Below are 19,452 nucleotides of genomic sequence, written 5' to 3' on the forward strand. Positions count from 1 at the left end.
GCACTGCACAAAATCGGCAAAGGATTACATAACGAAGCCTTTGCCATACACGAGCAAATAACAGCTTGGGTGGCTCCAAAAGCAAACCACAATCAACAATACTTCACAATCACAAGCATTATAGGTCTGCCACGCCAGCCGTACGCTTATCTGCTGCAAAAATCTATGCTTTCTTTCTAAGCTCAATTTTATATTTTCCACAATAATATTGCATAGGCATAGTCACTTGGCATAGTACAGTCTACAATGGTTGTCACTCGCAGAACTCCAGTAGTGCCAGCACCTCCAGTTTCCCGTACACCATCTTCACAAGGTCAACCACGCTCAGTAAGAGCATCTGTAATACAGGACCCATCTGTGGTACCTCATGTGTCAAGCCCACTGGCATCCGGAGACGCGCGCACCCCAGTTATCATCACCGGAGCCTCAAATAACCTCAAAGAACATAATGACAAGGTGAGTAGTCACAATGATTTCCTAGATATACCAATAGGAATATATGCGGACCTTTCGTGTCTTTTGCTTGGGACTGTGTTGCTTTTGGCCTGTCGTTTGCCCAGTCTATTGTAAGGGGCTAACGCGACGATACAGGATGAACACAAAAAATTAAAGAAGAAAGACAAACCAAAGAAATCAGGCAAAGTGCGTTCCCTTTTTCTCTCGCTCTGATATATCTCGACTCACCGACAGAAGAAGAAACGCAAATCCACTATCCAGTACTTTTTGGACTTCCTCACTAAGCTCCTCGTGCTCACTGTCACGGTCTACGTCTTTTCTGTCTGCCCTCGCGAGGCACATCTCCAATCCCCCGTTTGCCGCGGCCTATCTGAGTACAAACGTGTTGTTCTCGACCCGTACGTTATCCCACCAGTACAAGCTGCGCTTGCGCACCCCTCTATCGCGCCATATGTGAACCGCGTTACGGAGATTTCCAGCCCCATTATCTTTCGTATGCAAACAGGGTGGACCGGACGTATTGTTCCTCAGTGGGAGAAGCGCGTTGTTCCATTTTGGATTAATCGCGTGGTCCCTACCTTCTCGACCTACGTTCTCCCCCAGTGGGAAAAGCGTGTTGTCACACAATGGCAGAAATATGTTGTCCCTCAGTACGACAAGCACATCGCGCCGCAATTGAGCAAACTCGAACCTTACGTTGCGCGTACAGAGTTGTATGTTGAGCAAGTGGAAACGACGTATACGATGCACGTAGCTCCGCACGTGCGTACTGCTATTCATAACCTGCAGCGATGGCAGCAAAAAGCACAACCTTATATAATCCTTGCCATCCACAAAACTCAGGATACTTATTACGCAGCAAAGCCCCACGCGGTGCCTTTGGCAAAGAGACTCGGTGTTGAGGTGCAACATGCGCTTTTGTTCTTAAGGGAACAGAGACGGATCTTTGTCGACCCCCATGTGGCCAAATTGTGGGATAAAGTCAAGGAGTTGAGCCGCGGCTCACCAACAACTGCAGCGTCTCCTTTTGCTCCTTCCGACGCAACAGACTTCCCAACCCCAGAACATGCTATTTCTGAGACATTGGAGCTGGAGTCAATTTACAAGTCGAACATACCCACATCCGCAGATCAACCTCCTGTGGAAACAGATACACCGTGCGACAAAGTGACGGAGACAGACGTTGGAGCACTTTCAAACGAAGATGCAATGACGGCCGCAGAAACCGAGATACCCGCCGCATTCGACGACGTACCGATTGCACACATCACCTCACAACAGGCATCTGCGTCCTCTTCTCACTCTCCCTCGAGCTCTGTGCCAACACCAGTGCAACCTTCCCAGAGTGTGTCGTCCCTCTTATCAGAGAGTGCACCAGTCACTTCGTCGACCGTATCTGTTGTTGTCGATGGTGTAAGTTCATCTATCACTTCCGAAGCCCCCACTGGCTCTGCCGCCTCTAGCTCGGTCCTTACACATATCAGTGACGACGATGAGATCGACATTATCGCATTTTACGCCGAACTTGGGCTCGATGAACCGTTAGCCACATCCCAATCTCACGAGCAAATTCCCCTCAATCCTCCAGAGTCAGAGGAAGAGCGCGCTGAACGGTTACGCCTGAAAGCTGAAGAGACTGCCCGTAAACGTGCTGACATTGAGGCCCGCCACTTCAAGTGGGAGACCGAACTTCGGTCTCAAGTGGAGACTAGCTCGTCTACGCTCAAGGACAGACTTGGAGCAATCAGGAGCGCTGCTGCTGCCGAGCTTGCAGAGGCGCCTGATATTCGAGATGCCATTGAAAACCTTGTTGCTGACGCAGAGAAGTATATTAAAGGCGCCGAGATCTATCTCAGGAATTTAAGGGCAGAGATTCGGAAGAACGAAGAGAAGATGCCGCTCTGGGAAAGAGTGGTTGAGAAGGTTGGCATGAAGTTTTCAGAGCGTCTTGGGGTTGTAGAGGCCGTGGTCAACACGTGGTACGGTGCTATCCTCGATCAGGAGCTGCACGAGGTTGGTTATCTCTTTCCTTGTTTTCCTTGATGTTTTTCCGCCGGTCTGTCAGTCATTTCCGTTGGTTTCGGACCAATGCCCTTTTAATTTGCATTTTGCGCCCGCCCTTCCGCATTTCCTGTTCCCCGCCCATCTCATGATTTCCCACGACTGAGCCTCTTGTGTTCTTTTGATTTACGTTTTGCCGAAAAAAATCGGTCACTGATTGTACTTTATCTGTTGCACAGGTTTACGCTGTGACTGCCAAAGTTCGCGAAGTTGCGGAAAAAGCCCAAGTCGACCTAGGGCTCGATTATGCTTGGCTAGACGAAGTGACGTATTCGGACTGGCAGCGGTACCATTCCCTGATTGATGGCGAGTCCCCCTATCCATTCTTCCTGTCACATAGCCTGTTAAACTAATTCCTCTTTATTGCCACAGCCAGCGATAAATTCGCTCAGGAAGCACACTTGATACAAAATGGCACGCATGAGAATTTGATCATGGATAACCCGATCATTCCTATCTTTAAGGACCTTGAATCGGAGGTCCAAGATGTCGTGATTGGATTTGAAACGCGCTTGAGGCGCATAAAACGCGACGGCGAGCGTGCATTCAATAGTGTCCAAAAGGACGAGGAGAAAATAGCTACTGGTGCGGAGCGTGATGTTGGGCCAGGGGTCTCGATTCTTCCGATACCGGAGGAAGGTGCAGGCGAGCGCGCGTATGTTCCCCCAGTTATCATTGGACGGAGCAAAGAGGAAGTGCTGGAGGCACTTGGGAAGGTTGAGCCTCTAGAGAAAAGTTCGGGGGACAATGCTCGTGAACACACGGACGCAGGAGAAATTGTGTCGAGTCTGATTCGCGAGGCAGAGGAGGAGCATTCGGAGAGCACTGCTATTCCTCACACAGAGCTATGAATTATGAACTGTGTCATGTCTGGATTATTTATGACATCTACTATGTTTACAACCTTGCATTCCTCCTTATTTCTTTCTACTAGTACTCATGCATATGGCATATGAATCACAATCGTCCTAGCTGTGGTGTACAGCCGCATCAATTCTGAAAGGAGGTCGTTTGCCGTTCTGTTATGGTTTTGGGCGTTCACGGCTGTTCAATTAATGTTCACTGGCACTAATTACGCCGCTTTGCTTGAAATAATTGACGCCGGAATTTCTTTGATGCCTCAGACCCTACGAGTCAACCGTAAATAGCTAATGGCCGCTCAAGCGATCAGGTTCGTTCCTCGTCTGCGTGGCCACTGCATATCCTCCCACGTGTACTTTCTTCACAAGTCGTAGTTCAGGAATTTCAGGGAGGCTCTGAGGGTGATTTATTGTGCCACGTCAGGTCAGTACTGGCCCTGTTTACTTCTTGAGCCCGCATGGCTAGAGCTTCGAGTAGATATCACACGCAAGGGACTAGTTGTGACACAACGGGCCCGCTAACCCTGCCGCTATTAGTGCGAGTGGTCGCATCCAGACTTCGGGGTGAATTGAACTTTGCACTTAGTACACCCACGCTCAGTGACGGTTTTCGGAATGACGTGAATACTGTTAGTCGTGCGCATGCCGCGAAGGATGACTAGGACTCTCGTTACACTGACAGGTGAGTATTATTAATTATACCGACCCCATCTACTCAAAATATCAATGCTTCCGGAAACGCGTGAGCAATGCTGTGCGGTACCACACAGTCATTTGAAAGTGATTGCAGGGGTTCGGATGAAATACACGGGCCCTACATTGACATGATGGTTGGATCCTTAGTGACCTGGAAAAGCATAACGTATATCCCATTAATTTTGGCCATGTGAACCTGAAGCAAGACACGATTAACAAGCTCAATCATGTTTGGTATGTATGAAATGAGATAAAGCAATGAACAAAACAAAAAACGGAATCCTGAATTGAATGCCGCTGTGTCGTACGGCGTTAATTCGCATCTTCGCCGTCAATTCTCCATCGCAGATTGGACTCATAAAACTTGATAAGCTTGGCAGATCGTGTTAGTAATATGTCGTCCAAGAAGCCACGTTTTTACAGCATACCTTCTGAGGGAACTTTTGGGCACAAAGTCGAGAAACTTCCCGCATTCGGATATCGCTGTGCTTTCTGTAAATATGTTTAGCATTTAGAAATCTAAGATAGGAAAAGTCGACGGACATTTTGAAGTACACATAGAGGTCACCCTCGTCTCCGCGTTCGATCGTGTCAATAGTCTCGACAAGGTTCTCCCAACTAGCAATAGTCATGTGTTTCTTCATGCTACCGAAAGTGACCACCTCTTCGTCTTCAGCCAGCTGTTTCGTGGCCTTCTTCGCAGAAGCCCCCTGGCTCTTACGTGGTTTTTTCTTTGCTCTAGCTTCGTCGTCATCAGTGCTGGGTTCCTGCTCTTTCTCCGACCGTTCCTCCTGGTCTGCTTTCTTCGGCCTACTACGTTTCTTTGCGGGAGGCGTGGACCCTCGAGTATCCTCTACAACGGTGGATTTACGGCCGGTCTTGGGTTTGCCAGTATCTGTGGACTTGCGGGGACCACCCCTACTGACTTTGCGCTTGTTTTCCCAATACTTAGTGATGAGGTCCTGCGCATTGCTAGAATAAAGTTCGAATTTGTTTCAGTCAACTTATGCAAGAAGAACTTAAATACGCTGCATCATCCTCATGCACCCAGCTGTTATCCTCTGAGGGATAACCTTTCCACTTCACAAAATAGCCAAATTTACCCTAAGGCGCGTCAATATTCCACTTGTTAAAACACGACAGTGAACATACATCACCAAAATAACCTTTTTGGGACTCCATGACTTCCTCAATCTCATACTCTTCATCCTCATCGCCCTCTTCTCCAGGAGCCTCCTCGTTCTCTGACGCGAGTTCGGGCTCTGAAGAGGATACGCGATTCTTCTTGGATGAATACTCTTTCTTCTGGTTTGTGCGTGGTCTGTCGGCATCCGAGTCAGAGTCAATCGCATCCGTCACTCGAGGCATATCAGACTATTCGTGTGGAGTAGTAATTGAAGCAAGTTCGATTCGAGACAGTTCAATTGTGCACAAGAAACTTGGTGGCGCGGACGTTATGTAATTGGTTGGAACAAAGGTAAACAAGTGTTGGCGAGCACTCGGCAAATCCCGGCCGTCCACCAACTTGGTGCTGATTGCAAGTCACATTAGGGTATAACCTGGCTGTATCGTGTTACAGACAGGTATAAGTAACCAAACCGCGCCGTGCATTGATAGTCACGCATGGATTGAAACGTGCTTCGAGTGGCAATAGCTTCACGTTACACACTGCCCAACTGCGGTCATACCTGCCCACCACATGTTATATATATATAATGATATGCAGGTACGACAAAGTCTCGCCGGAGATCTTTTACATGCGCGCCGTCATGTCGTATCGGTGAATAGATGTAATTGCGGGAGAACAGGATTGAGCAAGTTACAGTAAACAAAGCTGAATACAGTCAGACATCGGAGAGCCAAGGGAAAAAACGAAGAATAACCTCAGTCTCTCTGTCTGCGTGACGGACTAGCACTCCGACCGCGTCCTTCCCGGCCTCCTCTGCCTTTTTTCGGGCCCGATGGAGGGGGCCGAACGAACGCGTAGTCGCATTGCACGACTTGTTCTAGTAATGGCGTTCCCGACGCGCCATCAATAGCAGCCTGAGCCTCACCCATGGTCTCATATTCCACGAGTGCATAGCCCTGTAATTGAATAAACGTTGTATTCACTTATTCCTGCGATGCGATGAACGGACCTTGACATAACCCGTGCGCCGGTCCAAGTTTAAATGGAGATTTTTTATCTCTCCAAACTCTGCAAACTTGTCCGTGACATCTTCCTCTGTTGCCTCCTCGTGTACATTGGTGACCAAGACAATCCAACCTTCAACAGCTGTGCAAAAAGAATGCAAAATATGGTAAAGGATCGATGTGGTGGAATAGGTAAAAATATACTTACATCGCGCAGCTCTCGTATCGTCCTTCACATGAGAGGATTCAACCCTGTCGTAAGTAGGTTCTGTGGTAACTGTGCCATCATTTCCGCCTACCGCAGCTTTAGTGCACTTTGGTGAAACGCGAGTATGAACAGCGATTACCTGCCGAGTTTTGAAACCCCCTGCCTCTTCGCCTCACAGCGCCACCGCCGTTAGCGACTTAATTCAATTAGAAAACAATTTTGACTCATGAAATCGTGAAACAAGTACCTTCGTCGATATTCATTTCGTCGTCGGACATGGTGGTTGTTGGATGCGGTTGGTGTGACGTGTGACCAATGTGACAAGGCAACTGGGGTTTCGATTGATCGACGGCCATGGCGGATACAGATAGTCCCCGTCAAGTGGTTTCGACAATGACTTCGCAGTCACCAGACACTGGCATGTTCGACCTCTGAACACAAGCGCCCGTCACGATGTACTACGAAATATCGATGTACGTCCAAGGTTTGGACTCGCATGTTCAAGTTGAGGTTAGAACCGGATTCTGATTCCAACTCACGTAAGTCAGCAACGAATCAATATTACTGTTGTGGAGGTTATACGATTGGCAGTCTCCCACACAAACATAATCTGCATACTATGCCCGAAGTGCTTCCGAGTATCGGAGGACAAGTTCAATAGAGCATCTTGCGGCGGGGGATTAAATTTCCAGCAAATTACACTTGGATGACATGTAGGCTATGCTCTGCTATGCTTTGTGCCATCATTTTTTTTGTTGTCCATCTTTCGCCTTTAAGCTCTCCCGACGTTTATCCTCCCTTCCAGGGGAATACATGTTAAGCATTTTTTTCGGCATGTGTCTTCCGTATTCAAGTTAACGTTGCCTCACCTCAGACACCCATCTAACGACGTTTTAAAACCCACGATTGGCCACAACGTCACCTTTTAATCCCGATTAGCTCATTCAGCTTCACCGTGGATACAAAGCGAAGGTGTAAAACGTGCGCCACTTGAAAGCTGGCTCGGAAAGCTACAACTGGCAGTGCCTGGAACCGCATCGCCTCACAGATCTCAGATCCTCAAACTCAGATCCCGAACGACTCAACGGTCAATGTTGGCTTGACCTCTCTCACGCGAAACCCTTGTGAAGGTACCTGTCGACCTAAACCTTGAAACCTAAGCGCGCTCCAGCCATATTTAAGCTCAACCGACTCGCCATAAACTCATAACCAACCACTTTTCATCTGACTTTTCTAAGCACATCATCTTAATATCCCAACATCGGTTGCCCAAAATGAACCCCGTTCCTCTCATTAACCACCCTTGCACGGTTTGCTGCAGGCCCACTTCCATGTGGTGCAGCCGCTGCCAATCCGCGTGGTATTGCACTCCCGAACACCTTCAAAGCGTAAGTTTTCAACGACTTGTCGCGTGACGAATACGCGACTTATCAATAACGACATCTAGGATTGGCCGCGCCATCGAAAGGAATGTGTTCCGGCAACCCATGCCCAAAATTATAATATTATTGCCACTCCACCGCCTGCTGAGCAGCAAGTGATTATGGTTTCTGCCATCCTCTTCTCCCCCGAAGAAGGTGAATCTCGACACGCTTTTATCTTATTTACGGCACGCTGATCACATGCAGAGCGCCCCAGAATCATTACGGTCAAGTGCCGTCCATCCCAGGTCCCATCGCAGGGCATGTGCCCTCAACCTCTCGTCAGCGGTCACTTCCAAGATGGTCAAGCGGAAAGCATTGTCTTGACGCAAGGCTTGAATGGAGAGCCACTCAGATTTCCCCTCCATCTGTGGTATTCCCCAACTGCGCTGTCGCGTTGCGCACCCATTAATCGTGCTATCTACCACATTACGTCCGGTGCCGCTGCGAAAGCTTGGTGCGGCACAGTTGTCGTCCTGAAGTTCAACGGATCTCGGCGCCAGGGCTACTCTGATGCAGGGTCGAATGATCTTCCCGCTCTCTCAGCCTATTTTTTGGCCTACAAGTAAACGCATAACGCGTTTTGTTCTTAATGTGCTTAAAAAGTAGAATATAAGCCACATCCCGGGAAGGCACATGCTTTTCTAACCTTTCCATTGCAGCATTATAGCTCGTTGTCGTATATTATCGCACATATATATCGTTTGTTGCTTTGTTCCGATATCTGTAGCTCTCATAGTGTTTTTGTTTTGTTATTTTATTAGAGCTTACTCTTAATTGTATTTTTCTCCATAAAATAGATGGGTGGTTTTTTTGCAATTGGCTGTGCAAGATCGCGCGAGAGGTCGCGTGGAACGATGTCGACTGTAACGTGGGCTGCAAATTCGATGAACCATGACGATCACCGTAGGCAAAGGCACCGGTAACCCGACCTGCACGCAAAGCTGTTGCTACTTGATAAAAAGGACCAAAGCATTGCCAGTTGTAAACGACGGAGAAAGAAGTCAAAGTGCTTGACGATCTGGTAACTATAGACATTCCCACGTGTTGCCGTGCTATGCGACGTATATGTGTAACTATGTAGGCGATCACTAATTTACGTTTCCAGCGATCGACTTGAACTTTGAATTCAAGGACTTGCAGTCTCAATCATATCACTCAAATGCTATCCTTCATATCATTTTCATCACAACCTACTGATTCCACACATCATCGATCAGTACGGCATCATCCAGATGTTGAGGATCTCATGGACGTAGATGACGACGATTTTTCACTCTCTGAACCGAGGTTGACTTGCCCAGGGGAGACTATCACATCATCGCAAGCATTCATGCGGTAAGCAGTTTGCAGAAAGTGATATCTTAATGTCTTAATGGGCGCTTGAAGTGGTCATGGGACATATGTCGACAAAGAGGATGTTATTGCCTCCGTTGTGGGGACTGTAGAGCGGGTGAACAAACTTGTGACCGTTCGTGCGATTCGTACCAGGTGAATGGTTTTCAAAGTTACTGGCGCTATCTAATTTATTCTCGATCAAGATACAATCCAGAGGTGGGAGATCTTGTCGTTGGGCGCATAACAGAGGTGTGTACTTCGTGCTAAGGCTTGAGCGTTCCATTAAGGTTTGAGACATAGGTTCAACCTCGAAGATGGAAAGTAGATGCCAATTCGCGTCAGGATGCCGTCTTAATGCTCTCATCAGTCAATCTTCCCGGAGGGGTACAAGTGAGTTTTCCCTTTGCAATATTGTCTAGTCCTTGTAACCCCATTCATGCTAGCGTCGGAAATTAGAGAGCGATGAGCTCCAAATGCGAAATTTCTTCGAGGAAGGGGATCTTCTTGTTGCCGAAGTACAAGCTTTTTTTTCGGATGGCGCCATGTCATTACACACGCGATCTTTGAAGTACGGCAAGGTGAGCGCCGCATTGTCAATTCCATTCCCTTGGACAACTTTGGCTTTATTCTGAACCCCCTTTGTTACAGCTGCGGAACGGCCAACTAGTGACAGTACCCCCAATATTAGTTCGGCGATTAAAGTCTCATTTTATATCTTTGCCATGCGGCGTCGACCTTATCTTGGGATTGAATGGCTACATATGGGTTAGCAAACAAGCAAAGGACAATGACCAAGGAGAAGAGGGTTTTGATGCTGAAGCAGTATATTCGAACCGAAACGATGTTGGTGGACTGTCATTAGCACGGAGCGCAGTAGATGCTCACTCGATCTTTAGGACATCGACAATGCTACTCGTGCTGCAATCTCGCGCGTCAGTAACATCATTCGTGTCTTCGCGGATCATTTCGTTCCTTTGACAGATACACTTTTACTGGAAGCCTACGAATGGGTTATCGAACAAGAAGGGGATGCCAAACGTTTGTTATTGGGTGATACAGGCGATGCGCTCGTTGCTGCCATGAGTCTCAGTTGTTGAGCAGCGTGTCTCTGTAGTTACATATCATCATCCTCATCTTCTATATTGTCTTCGTCCAAATCATTCTCATCATGCTCTGCACTGTCTTCTTCTTCCTCGTCCTCTTCGTCGATAGTTTGATCACCAACTCCTGTCTGAGGTGGCGGTTGCTGCTGTTGCTGTGGTTGGCTAGTAGCACCATTAGCCATTTTTCTTGCCTCGGCTGCTCTCTTCATCTCTTCTTTCTCTTCGTTGACGGGTAACAATCGATCCAAAGCAAGATCTCTCCAGCGTAAAGAGCCATTTACGCCGCCGCCGCCATAGCCCATGTCCTCAAATAACGCCCGAGAAGTTGGGTCATACGGTGGTCTCGGTCTTGCAGCTGGATGCTTGATATTTGTTGGATTCCCGTAGGGATATGAGGGATGCACCTGAGAAGGCAATACTGTCAAACGGAGATCAGCCAGAGGGGGCCCATCAGAAAGAGTGTCACCGCGAACTGTCAGAATCGTCCGGATTCGGTGGAATCATATGCGCTGGTATATCAAGTTCTATTCAATTTGCACGTTTTCAATCAAGCGCTCAGTTTTTGAAAAGTGGTTTGTCCTACCATCATCTGATAACTCGCCAGAGATATATTCTGGACTGTCAATGGTGTCAAGCACTTTTAGATCATGCTCAGTCATGTGGATGTAACAAAATGTTAGGTCCTACATTCGGCTCAGTTGGTAGAACGCTTCAGTGTTAGAATAACTGACGGTCATCGTGATGGCTGTGAGTTCAAATGTTCACGTGGTTCAGAAGTGTGTAGCCGCGGTAGAAATCGCGGAGTTTGAAGCAATACCACCTTCCGCTTCCGAACACCCCTACTGATGGGCTTATGAGACATCGCACACTAGTACTTCGTACAAGCTCCGTTAAGGGCTGGCTAAATGTGAGCAAGTTCTCGCTTTCTGCCATGAACTCAGTATTAGGTGCCAAAACCTTTGACCACACAAACAGGCTTGATCTACACAGGACTATACACCCACTAGTACTACTATGATGATCACAATGGTCATCATAATTTAGTTGGTTGTCATCGCCCCATGCATTCCCTGATCAACAAGGTTAGCTCTATTAAGCTTTCGCGAACCTTTATATTGATCCCGGCCGATAGATGCCCCTCTTACACTTGAGAACCGTTGGCCTAATTGTCCGCCTTTATGCCAAGCCCGCGCCCATATCATGTATGTGGACTGTCTGTTATATCTGATAGGAGCCGATAGGTCTTGCCAGGGTCCTTCAAAATGAATGACTTACTGCGGGGTTATTTTCTTCGCGGGAGCAATATTTCTTCATCAAGAATAGCGAATAGCGATTATGAAGCAACTTGAAGCTTTGACTTCAGCCTCCCAAAGCTACCCGTGATTTAAGATAAGTACTACGTTACCAAAGTCTTACTGTCACCGCCCTTCGCATGTCAAGTGCACTTCTGTGACGTTTCCGAGAACACCTGCAAGTTTCCGAAGTGTTTTCTCATCCGATGCGATCTGAGGTAACGTATCGTATCCCGTTGAGCAGGTGAAAGGAGCGTTCAAATAGGTTGCAGCTCGACGCCCACGCACAGCACGATAATATGTCAGGACAGGCTCGAATTGAAGGCCGTAAGAAGAGGCCAAAGGCCGTGCTATGATGATCGGAACAAATAAATCATCTCAAGGACGGGTTCAGTATAAAGCCAGTGTCATATTACGGTCACCTATTTGGTGGGCCTTTGCGCAGAGTCCAGACTCATCACAATATTACTTACTTTAGCTTACTCTACCCTCTCGTCGTCATGACTGTTGATGCATAAAAAAATATCTTACCAATTCTGTCTTCGGAATCCTCGCGAAGTAGATGCGTTGTATTGGGCGTTTGGTGTCAGTTGCTCGGGATCTAGACGGGGTTTGCACTACTTCCTTAACCATCATTGCCGCCCGGCCCACAATCCTCTATTTTCCGGTGCGTGGACACCCGGAGACAGATACGTCAAAAGTATCGACGCCGCTCCGCGCAAATTCACGGCTACGCTGTGGACCTTCTCGTTACTGGATGATCTACAATCCCACGTCACGGTGAGTAGATTACTCACTAATCACACGTTCTCTGTATGCCATCAGCCTGGAAGCTCCCGAAAAGTATTACTTAGCTTTAAAGCCTAACCTTGTCTGTTAATCCAGATAACGTGCAGGGCCGCTCGCGGCAGAGTCCGCTACGGTCTCATTTCCAATCACAATTAAACTCGATTCATTGGGTATGAATACGTGCACATGATTTTTTCTTCGCTTTCTGGAATTATTTGATAAGTTTTTCCATGTGCGACGAAGCCGTCCTGTCTCCGATCCAGTTTTAACACTGGCTTCATGTGCCTTCGATGAGCGTTCCAAAGGGCGTCGTGCCGTGGTCGTTAACGTAGCCGCTGTCGGGCCGTGCTTTCTGTGAGGATATTTTGAAGCCTTGACGTACAAAGTCACAATCTTCAAATGTTCGTGACGAGTGAGAACCAGAGTCCTGTACCAACATGATGAGAAGTAGACTTCCGCAAATTTTCCACGGACGAGTCAATATCTACCGGAATTCCATAAGCAACCGCTAACGCATTCAGAGCTGGTCTTCGCAACGCTTCGTAGCCATCAAAATTTTGTTCACAGTAAAATCATTTTGCGCTAGTACAGGTGAAGACGACAGAGACAAGCGGGACAGACCCACTTGTGTAGCTGAAACACCTTGTTTGTAACAACAGGCACCACAGAAGAAGTTTTATCTCAGAAAATCAGAAAATCAGAACGATCCCATATAAAAACAATGAATGCGTGTACCTTTAGGCTACTGCGGCCAATAGAAAGCTGGGTGATATCTGGGAATTCTGAAGGCCGTCGGAATCGAGAGCCATCGGCTCGCATGAAAAAAATGTTAGCCAATCACAAGAAAGTTGGACATCGCACCCATTCAGGTAGACAAAACATCTGTCGGGAATAATACCAACCGATCAACGATTGGCATGCGCACCAGCCTGATCTATCTCCCAACGTTGGAGTTCACGTTATGGGTGTCACATGTGGCATATTGCAATTGTGCAAAAGGGACCAGGATACGGTTGATTCCAGACGCAGATTGTTGACACGGATAACAACAGGAAGCCTGTCAGCAAAAAAAGCGAAGGGTCAAACGACGCGAGCACTGACAAAGGCCGCAGAGCACGCGGAAACAATACATTGTACTAGGACTGTGCGAACAAACCAAGTACACTTCTAAAAATGAAGCTTGTACGGCGATGACAAAACCCATTACTGCCGAAGCAGGATATCGGACCCCTGTCACCCCTTCTGGCCACAAAGTACTCATCCGGATCAACTAGTCAACGTGGAAAAAACATACATTGTTATACATCAGGCTATGATGTCTACGCTTTCCGAAATAGACCTAGACCTAAGTTGTCCCTTCACCTTCGGCCCCTCCTTTTTGTGCATTCGTTTCGCTTGTCACAACAGGCTCGAGATTTTGCAATCGCATTTCTACCAAAAACTCTTTATCTCTGATTGCCTGTGACCAGGAGGACAACAGCCTCAAAGTGGCCACTGATGCCCGATAGAGGCCTACCGTGGCGAATATGCCTGGATAGGCATGCATAACTATAGAAAGCGAGTAAGACACCTGCGGCATGGTTGGAGTACAACAACCTACACATAAATTTAGGACTTGACGGTAGATCGAAGAATTCCCGTAGGCCCCACACTGCAGCAGCAGGGAGGACTAGCATACCAAGCAACCCAGCAATGAGCGGAATGATTACTTCTTTCGTTGCCTGTTTGGGGTCTGGATGAGTCCAGCCGTTGTTGATGATCTAGTGACCAGTTAGTAGGCCCACCCTGCCAGAACCCAATTTGACCAACCGTGACCTACTCCGCGCCCAACATCAAATTGAGGGCGCCGGTTGATGCGCATAAAGATCTTGCCATACACAAGACCGAGGGCCCACATGTCAACAATACGGATGTGAATAACCAGTGTTGGGTTAAGAGTCAGACGAACAGGCATGACAATGTACATATCGATGACGAGTGCGAAGAGGATGGGGATGATAATGCCTAGAAAGATCCCCATGTAGGCAATTTTGGAAAGCCAAAGGAGGCTCCGCTTCACGAAGAAGACTGCAAACTCAGCTCTTGGTCCATCACCACCTCTTCGCTGTCTGCGTTTGTCCATGCGTTCTACAGTTTTGGCCACGAGATAACAAGCCCAAAGAAGGTAGAGTCCTGCGAGGAAGGAGTACCCGTCATGTAGCTCTTTTGATGTGAACAGACAGAAGAAGCGACGACCTAGTTGCATGGGTACCGCAATAAAGATAGCAGCTAACGCGGCAACGATGACCCACACAGAGGTGATGAAACCGAAGATTCTGAATCGGAAGCTGGGTGGGAAGTATACGATGAGATAATCGTTTTTGACATCACGCTTGGCCTTTGCAGCTTCTGCATTTTGCGCTGCTACAAGCTCCTCTGCTGCAGGATTGGCGGGAGTGCCGTCCTCCAGCACTTCCGCAGTGGCACGCATATCCTTCGGAAGGGCAATGTTGTCGCTTGCAGGCACACGACGGAAGGTCCCATCGGACGTTTTACTAGCAGCCTCTATGTCGCTCGATGACCTACGAAGAAAAGGAATCCAACCGTCAAACTGTGCCGTGAATTCCTCGTCCGAGTGGCGTTCGCCAAACATGTAAGACGTCAGACGCAACCTTGCTGCTACTAACTTCCAGATACGGACGGCCCACCGATGGAAAAATTTCCTGGGTCTGAGGTAGCGCATCGTGTATGGCAGAGCAAACTGTAGAAAAATAAGATCTACAGGGACGGTGGATATCGGTTCGCTGGATGGCAATGTCAGGAGAAAGTTCGTGATCACTTTCTAGGTAAATGTCTCACCGCGTCTTCCACCGGAGAGGGAAAATCGACCTGTTACCAACGAAAAGTAGCACGGCAAGAGTAGCCACTCCACACGCGACCACCATGGCGTACATGAAAGCGCTGATGAGGAGTTTGCGGAACTGAGTGAATGTGGGCCTATCTAGGATGTCACGGATTGGGTGGAAGTTCTGGTCTTGAGGGTCCTTAATGAACCACATTGCTCCGGGGCGCATAATATTCCGACATCCCGCCAAGAGAATGGCAAACTGGTACCTAAAGAGAGGTTAGTCTACCAAATCCACTGAGACTATCTGGTTAACTCACATGAACATGGTTCCGGCAACCCAGTGATAGAACATCGCCGTTAATGGAGCTTGAGTGAAGAAGGCAGCACGTGACTCGAGGGAGGCTTCAGGAAAGACCCAGACTGTACAGATGTCGAGCATGATGCCACATCCTAAGGGAAATATCACAAGCTCAATAACAATGAACATGGCCACCTGTGAAAGATAAGCATGAATCAAGGTTGCAGTGAGGGAGATATTACTTTCACCACTAGGAGTTGCTGCCGTACCGCGCTCCGGATAGCTCGTCCCGCACTTCTTGCGTTCCCAACAGTGAACACGTTTAAGTAAATGGCAAGAAGGACACCAACTACGCCGTAGCCCAGTATAATGGCAAATACCTTTTCGCGGGTCCCTTGCCCCATGGTCAGGTTGACCCACGAAGTCTGCAGTTGCTCAGAGGCAGTTCGGACCTCGCGGCCCAGAATTGCGAAATAGGGTTCTAAGGACCGTACAATTACCGAGTCACTTTCCAGGAAGCTTTCAAGACGCTGTGACAACGAAATGGCAGGGGAGGGCGAGGGATTCTGCAAGGATGTGACAGCATTATCCCACATAGTTGTGGTCTTCAATATCTGCAAACATAAATGAGAGAATTCTTTCAGTGAACACAACTCAATTACCGTCCACTCGATAATGTCGTCAGAAGTGACTTTCCGTGTGGCGAGGAGTAGAATATTCAAAACCAGGCGAATGGACCAGTACAGGCTAGGGAAGATGAAGAGGCCAAGAATGACTGTTACAAAATCGACAATGGGATCTGTAATAACTCTCATAGCTCGAATCGGGAGATCCAGAATATACAGTGCCCGTGGAGGATCAAGCTAGATAAAATGAAGTGAGTTCCTGTTGACCACTAACCTCCAGTACCTCCTACCGATAATAGAGCAGTCGTCTTTCCAAAGGTAAATGGAAGCCATATACCGAAGCCAATCGCGGTGTCAAGGACAAAAACCATAAGGACCGCCTGTATTCTGTCCGTTAGGTAACACAGTCATCGATCAAAATTAGAAACTAACGTTTTGAAAGACGCCGAGGATAGGTCCCCTCAATCCAATCGCTGCAAAATATCAGCATAGTTCCTGCGACAAAGAAGCTAGTCAGACCTTCCATAGCTCCGTCCAAATCATCCTCGACTCCCGGTTCTAGATCATCCAGGTCACCAGCCTGGTTGAGTGCAACCTGGATTTGAGGAGGGGCAGCGACGTTCTCATCACGAGGATTGATCAAATCATCACCGTCACCGTCATCGTCCTCGTCGTCCTCATCATCCAGCACCTGATCAACCTCGGCTGCAGGTGCCTGTGCAGGAATATCATCCTCCTCCCCCTCGTCGTCATCTTCCTCGTCATTCTCTTCGGGAAGCGCATCTGGTATGGTGGCAATAGAGGTTTGATCCTGCGCATCAGATGGAGGAGGTAAGTCGGGGCTAGCTGACTCCGGATCACGGAAGAAGTTTTCCAATTCTTCTTCTAGTTCCTCTTTTGAGCGCTCGCCGTCATCAAAGTACCCCGATGGTCCAGATGATGACAGTCCAGCCTCCAGCTCTTCTGGCGCGAGATACATTGCGAGACTCGGTGAAGATAGCGGTAGCGCTGGACTTGGCTGAAGCTTGTTAGGTGTCGCACCCTCCGCGAAAAGCGTAGAATTTGCCATGGGAGGTCGTCGTAGAGGGGTGCCAATATTGACATGAAGTGCAGGTGTCATCGAAGGGGAGACGGACGAAGAAGTTGGTTGCGAGTCGATGTGGAAGTCTTCATCCCAGGAATACCTCTCATTGAAGGTTGATGAGCCGACGACGGGATCACTACTCCTAGATGGTTCTCGGAAATTCGAGCTGATGGAGCTAGAAGCCCTAAAGGTAAAGGGAAATGTCAATGCCTCTCCTCCATTGAGCGAAGTGGAGGGTTGAACGTCTTGACTATCGGCTGTCTCATGAGTCATACTTTCTTCTTCCTCGGTGTGAATCCTCCTGCGGGTACGTCGTTGGGAATAAAGTTCGGAGGACCCTTCTTCGGTGTCATCAGCTTCTTCCGCCCTGCCCTTTCCTTTCCGAGAGTGATGATTTAATTCATACGGTGGTGGCTGCTCTTGGGGAACTTGGGGAGCTTGAGGGGGTGACTCAAGAGGAAAAGGAAGTCTGTCGAGAGGACGATTTCGAAGAGCCTGATGTCGGTCTATCTCCACTGGGTCACGCTGGCGTAGACCTTGTCTTTGGGCGACAGCGGCACCTCGACGAGCACGCATCGCTTGACGCCGTGCATCGAGAGCTGCCTCTCGAAGGGCATTACGAGCAAAACCATTCTCATCTGGAATATGTACGTTGGCAGGCTCTTCTACTGCAGCTGCGGGGAGATCACCAGGTTGAGGGGCAGGATGAATTGCGCCGCCATCCTCATCCTCGAAAACTCCTGGTCGAGCATTCTGTGAGATCCATTCCCTGAGAAGAAATATTGCGACAAATATTAAAACAATAAGGGAGGCAATGATTTGTCCGGCGAAAATGTCAGCAGATAGCATCGACCAGAATGGGCGATTGGAAATCCGCTGATATAGTGTGGCGTTGGGAGGAAGCCCAAAACCAGTAAAGGAGTCATTCGAAGAAACGGTGGGACTGTTCATCCCAAAGAAATCAGCATATGGTCGTCCACGACCACTTATCCACCATGCACTACACAGTGTGAGTTGAGGTCGCACAGAAGTTGTTTAACGTACGTTGACTCGCCCATGGTGAAGTAAACTCTCCATGTCCAAATGGTGATCCACGGTAGCACGGCAAGCCAGACGGTTCCGACCATGATGGCCCGCAGACCAAAAAGGACGGCAAACAAAGCCTGCTGAGCTAGGCGGCGGAACAGAAGAAGTGGAGGAAGCGTGGGGGGCATATCAGCTGCATATACTAGGAAAAACAATAGTGTAAGTCAGTTCAACACATCGAATAAAATTGTATTCACCCTTCGTAAAGGAGTATGGGTGTTTGCAGACATCGCAGGTCTTCTTCTTGCTGTGTGATAACCATGTGGTCAAACTAGATAGAAGTGGTGAGTTTGTATGATAATACTATAATTGGTTTGAAATCCACTGACCAGTCTTGATGAATGTACCGTATGGTGCCAGAGCATTTACAGGGATAAAAGAGCGGCTGATCCAAGTCGCTAGGCGCACTGCAGATTCGACATGTGTCTAAAAGGTGAAAGGTTAGCTCTAGCTCAAAAACATTATAAATGCAATATACCTTGCTCCTCTGCCTCCTGCATGCGTATGGCTCGTGTTGACAGACCCGAATTCTAACTCTGAGTGACTCCACGAGCGTCAGGGACAGGTTGTGTCAATGCGTTCAAAAATGCTGATTTCTGAACTATTTTGACGGCTCTTTGGTGTTATGTGGACGTCAAGCACTCGAAAAATGATGCTGACTGATAGTAGGAACAGATTGAGAACAGAGGTATAAAGAAATGCGCTAATAAGTACTGGCGGCCGGCCACTTTACTGTTGGTCAAACTAACTTCTGCGTGGCCGAAAAACACCATGTTGGGAATGTCATATTACATAATAATGTGGCTGAGACTTCCATGCAAAATGTGTTTACAACCATCAATAAGTCACTACAATGTTCTGTACAGAGCTGTACAGAGCTGCACAGTGTCCCCATGCCACAGCTTGGTTCCATACTGATGGTTTGACTGCAGATGATGTCATGATCCTTATGTACTACTTATCATTTGTTGAGAACAACTTCGTCATTGCTCGTCATCACGCATATCACTTTCCCTTTTTCATAAGGTAGACCTCAAACAGTTCCATCAAATGTCATGTGATCATGACCGACTGTGACAGTTGAAGGATAAGGTCAATGCAGAGTTGCCAAAAGAGCTATGCTAATGAGCACGATTATGTGCAACTAGTACAGGTAGGAATATAGTGGAAATGT

The 19,452-nt window shown here is 48.0% G+C and overlaps 7 protein-coding genes across 7 annotated transcripts; 3 read left to right on the forward strand and 4 right to left on the reverse strand.

Annotated features, from left to right (window-relative positions):
• The first annotated feature begins 90 nt into the window (after positions 1 to 90).
• On the forward strand, positions 91 to 3,571 carry EDB93DRAFT_1156509 (uncharacterized protein). Its single transcript, XM_041449902.1, has 5 exons — positions 91 to 456; positions 592 to 642; positions 697 to 2,469; positions 2,697 to 2,823; positions 2,890 to 3,571. The coding sequence occupies exons 1-5, from the start codon at positions 247 to 249 to the stop codon at positions 3,366 to 3,368; spliced, it is 2,640 nt and encodes an 879-aa protein (XP_041305902.1). The 5' UTR covers positions 91 to 246; the 3' UTR covers positions 3,369 to 3,571.
• An 814-nt stretch (positions 3,572 to 4,385) lies between these two features.
• On the reverse strand, positions 4,386 to 5,441 carry EDB93DRAFT_1252086 (uncharacterized protein; the record flags this gene model as incomplete). Its single annotated transcript, XM_041453246.1, has 5 exons — positions 4,386 to 4,445; positions 4,502 to 4,565; positions 4,617 to 5,045; positions 5,101 to 5,177; positions 5,226 to 5,441. 5 exons carry the CDS (start codon positions 5,439 to 5,441, stop codon positions 4,386 to 4,388), a joined length of 846 nt encoding a protein of 281 aa, XP_041305903.1.
• Positions 5,442 to 5,957: 516 nt separating this feature from the next.
• On the reverse strand, positions 5,958 to 6,692 carry EDB93DRAFT_1088573 (uncharacterized protein; the record flags this gene model as incomplete). The annotated part of the gene is made up of 5 exons (XM_041446142.1): positions 5,958 to 6,158; positions 6,212 to 6,348; positions 6,415 to 6,501; positions 6,554 to 6,610; positions 6,662 to 6,692. The coding sequence occupies 5 exons, from the start codon at positions 6,690 to 6,692 to the stop codon at positions 5,958 to 5,960; spliced, it is 513 nt and encodes a 170-aa protein (XP_041305904.1).
• Positions 6,693 to 7,436: 744 nt separating this feature from the next.
• On the forward strand, positions 7,437 to 8,828 carry EDB93DRAFT_593765 (uncharacterized protein). Its single transcript, XM_041456794.1, has 3 exons — positions 7,437 to 7,802; positions 7,862 to 7,991; positions 8,043 to 8,828. Exons 1-3 carry the CDS (start codon positions 7,689 to 7,691, stop codon positions 8,402 to 8,404), a joined length of 606 nt encoding a protein of 201 aa, XP_041305905.1. The 5' UTR covers positions 7,437 to 7,688; the 3' UTR covers positions 8,405 to 8,828.
• Positions 8,829 to 8,997: 169 nt separating this feature from the next.
• EDB93DRAFT_1088616 (uncharacterized protein) lies at positions 8,998 to 10,270 on the forward strand (the record flags this gene model as incomplete). The annotated part of the gene is made up of 7 exons (XM_041446148.1): positions 8,998 to 9,173; positions 9,225 to 9,326; positions 9,377 to 9,422; positions 9,474 to 9,563; positions 9,617 to 9,751; positions 9,822 to 10,016; positions 10,070 to 10,270. 7 exons carry the CDS (start codon positions 8,998 to 9,000, stop codon positions 10,268 to 10,270), a joined length of 945 nt encoding a protein of 314 aa, XP_041305906.1.
• A 32-nt stretch (positions 10,271 to 10,302) lies between these two features.
• On the reverse strand, positions 10,303 to 10,959 carry EDB93DRAFT_1064702 (uncharacterized protein; the record flags this gene model as incomplete). The annotated part of the gene is made up of 3 exons (XM_041444883.1): positions 10,303 to 10,694; positions 10,750 to 10,800; positions 10,860 to 10,959. Coding segments are annotated over 3 exons (543 nt in total), but the record flags the coding sequence as incomplete, so codon positions are not given.
• Positions 10,960 to 13,291: 2,332 nt separating this feature from the next.
• On the reverse strand, positions 13,292 to 19,051 carry EDB93DRAFT_1241500 (uncharacterized protein; the record flags this gene model as incomplete). Its single annotated transcript, XM_041451881.1, has 16 exons — positions 13,292 to 13,414; positions 13,760 to 13,905; positions 13,958 to 14,117; positions 14,177 to 15,097; positions 15,119 to 15,140; positions 15,196 to 15,450; positions 15,502 to 15,677; positions 15,725 to 16,096; positions 16,145 to 16,345; positions 16,399 to 16,488; positions 16,541 to 16,581; positions 16,628 to 18,192; positions 18,237 to 18,420; positions 18,476 to 18,549; positions 18,608 to 18,704; positions 19,012 to 19,051. The coding sequence occupies 16 exons, from the start codon at positions 19,049 to 19,051 to the stop codon at positions 13,292 to 13,294; spliced, it is 4,467 nt and encodes a 1,488-aa protein (XP_041305908.1).
• Between the last annotated feature and the right edge of the window lie 401 nt (positions 19,052 to 19,452).

Source organism: Suillus bovinus, assembly GCF_016758785.1.
Source record: "Suillus bovinus strain UH-Sbo-P2 chromosome Unknown EDB93scaffold_43, whole genome shotgun sequence".
In the NCBI taxonomy this organism is placed as follows: domain Eukaryota; kingdom Fungi; phylum Basidiomycota; class Agaricomycetes; order Boletales; family Suillaceae; genus Suillus; species Suillus bovinus.

Bases quoted from the DNA above. Each gene is read 5' to 3' on its own strand.
- EDB93DRAFT_1156509 (XM_041449902.1), top strand. From the start codon at position 247: ATGGTTGTCACTCGCAGAACTCCAGTAGTGCCAGCACCTCCAGTTTCC. The intron at 457-591 runs GTGAGTAGTCAC...GCGACGATACAG, and splicing joins TCAAAGAACATAATGACAAG to GATGAACACAAAAAATTAAA. The intron at 643-696 runs GTGCGTTCCCTT...CGACAGAAGAAG, and splicing joins AACCAAAGAAATCAGGCAAA to AAACGCAAATCCACTATCCA.
- EDB93DRAFT_593765 (XM_041456794.1), top strand. From the start codon at position 7,689: ATGAACCCCGTTCCTCTCATTAACCACCCTTGCACGGTTTGCTGCAGG. The intron at 7,803-7,861 runs GTAAGTTTTCAA...AACGACATCTAG, and splicing joins CTCCCGAACACCTTCAAAGC to GATTGGCCGCGCCATCGAAA. The intron at 7,992-8,042 runs GTGAATCTCGAC...GATCACATGCAG, and splicing joins CCTCTTCTCCCCCGAAGAAG to AGCGCCCCAGAATCATTACG.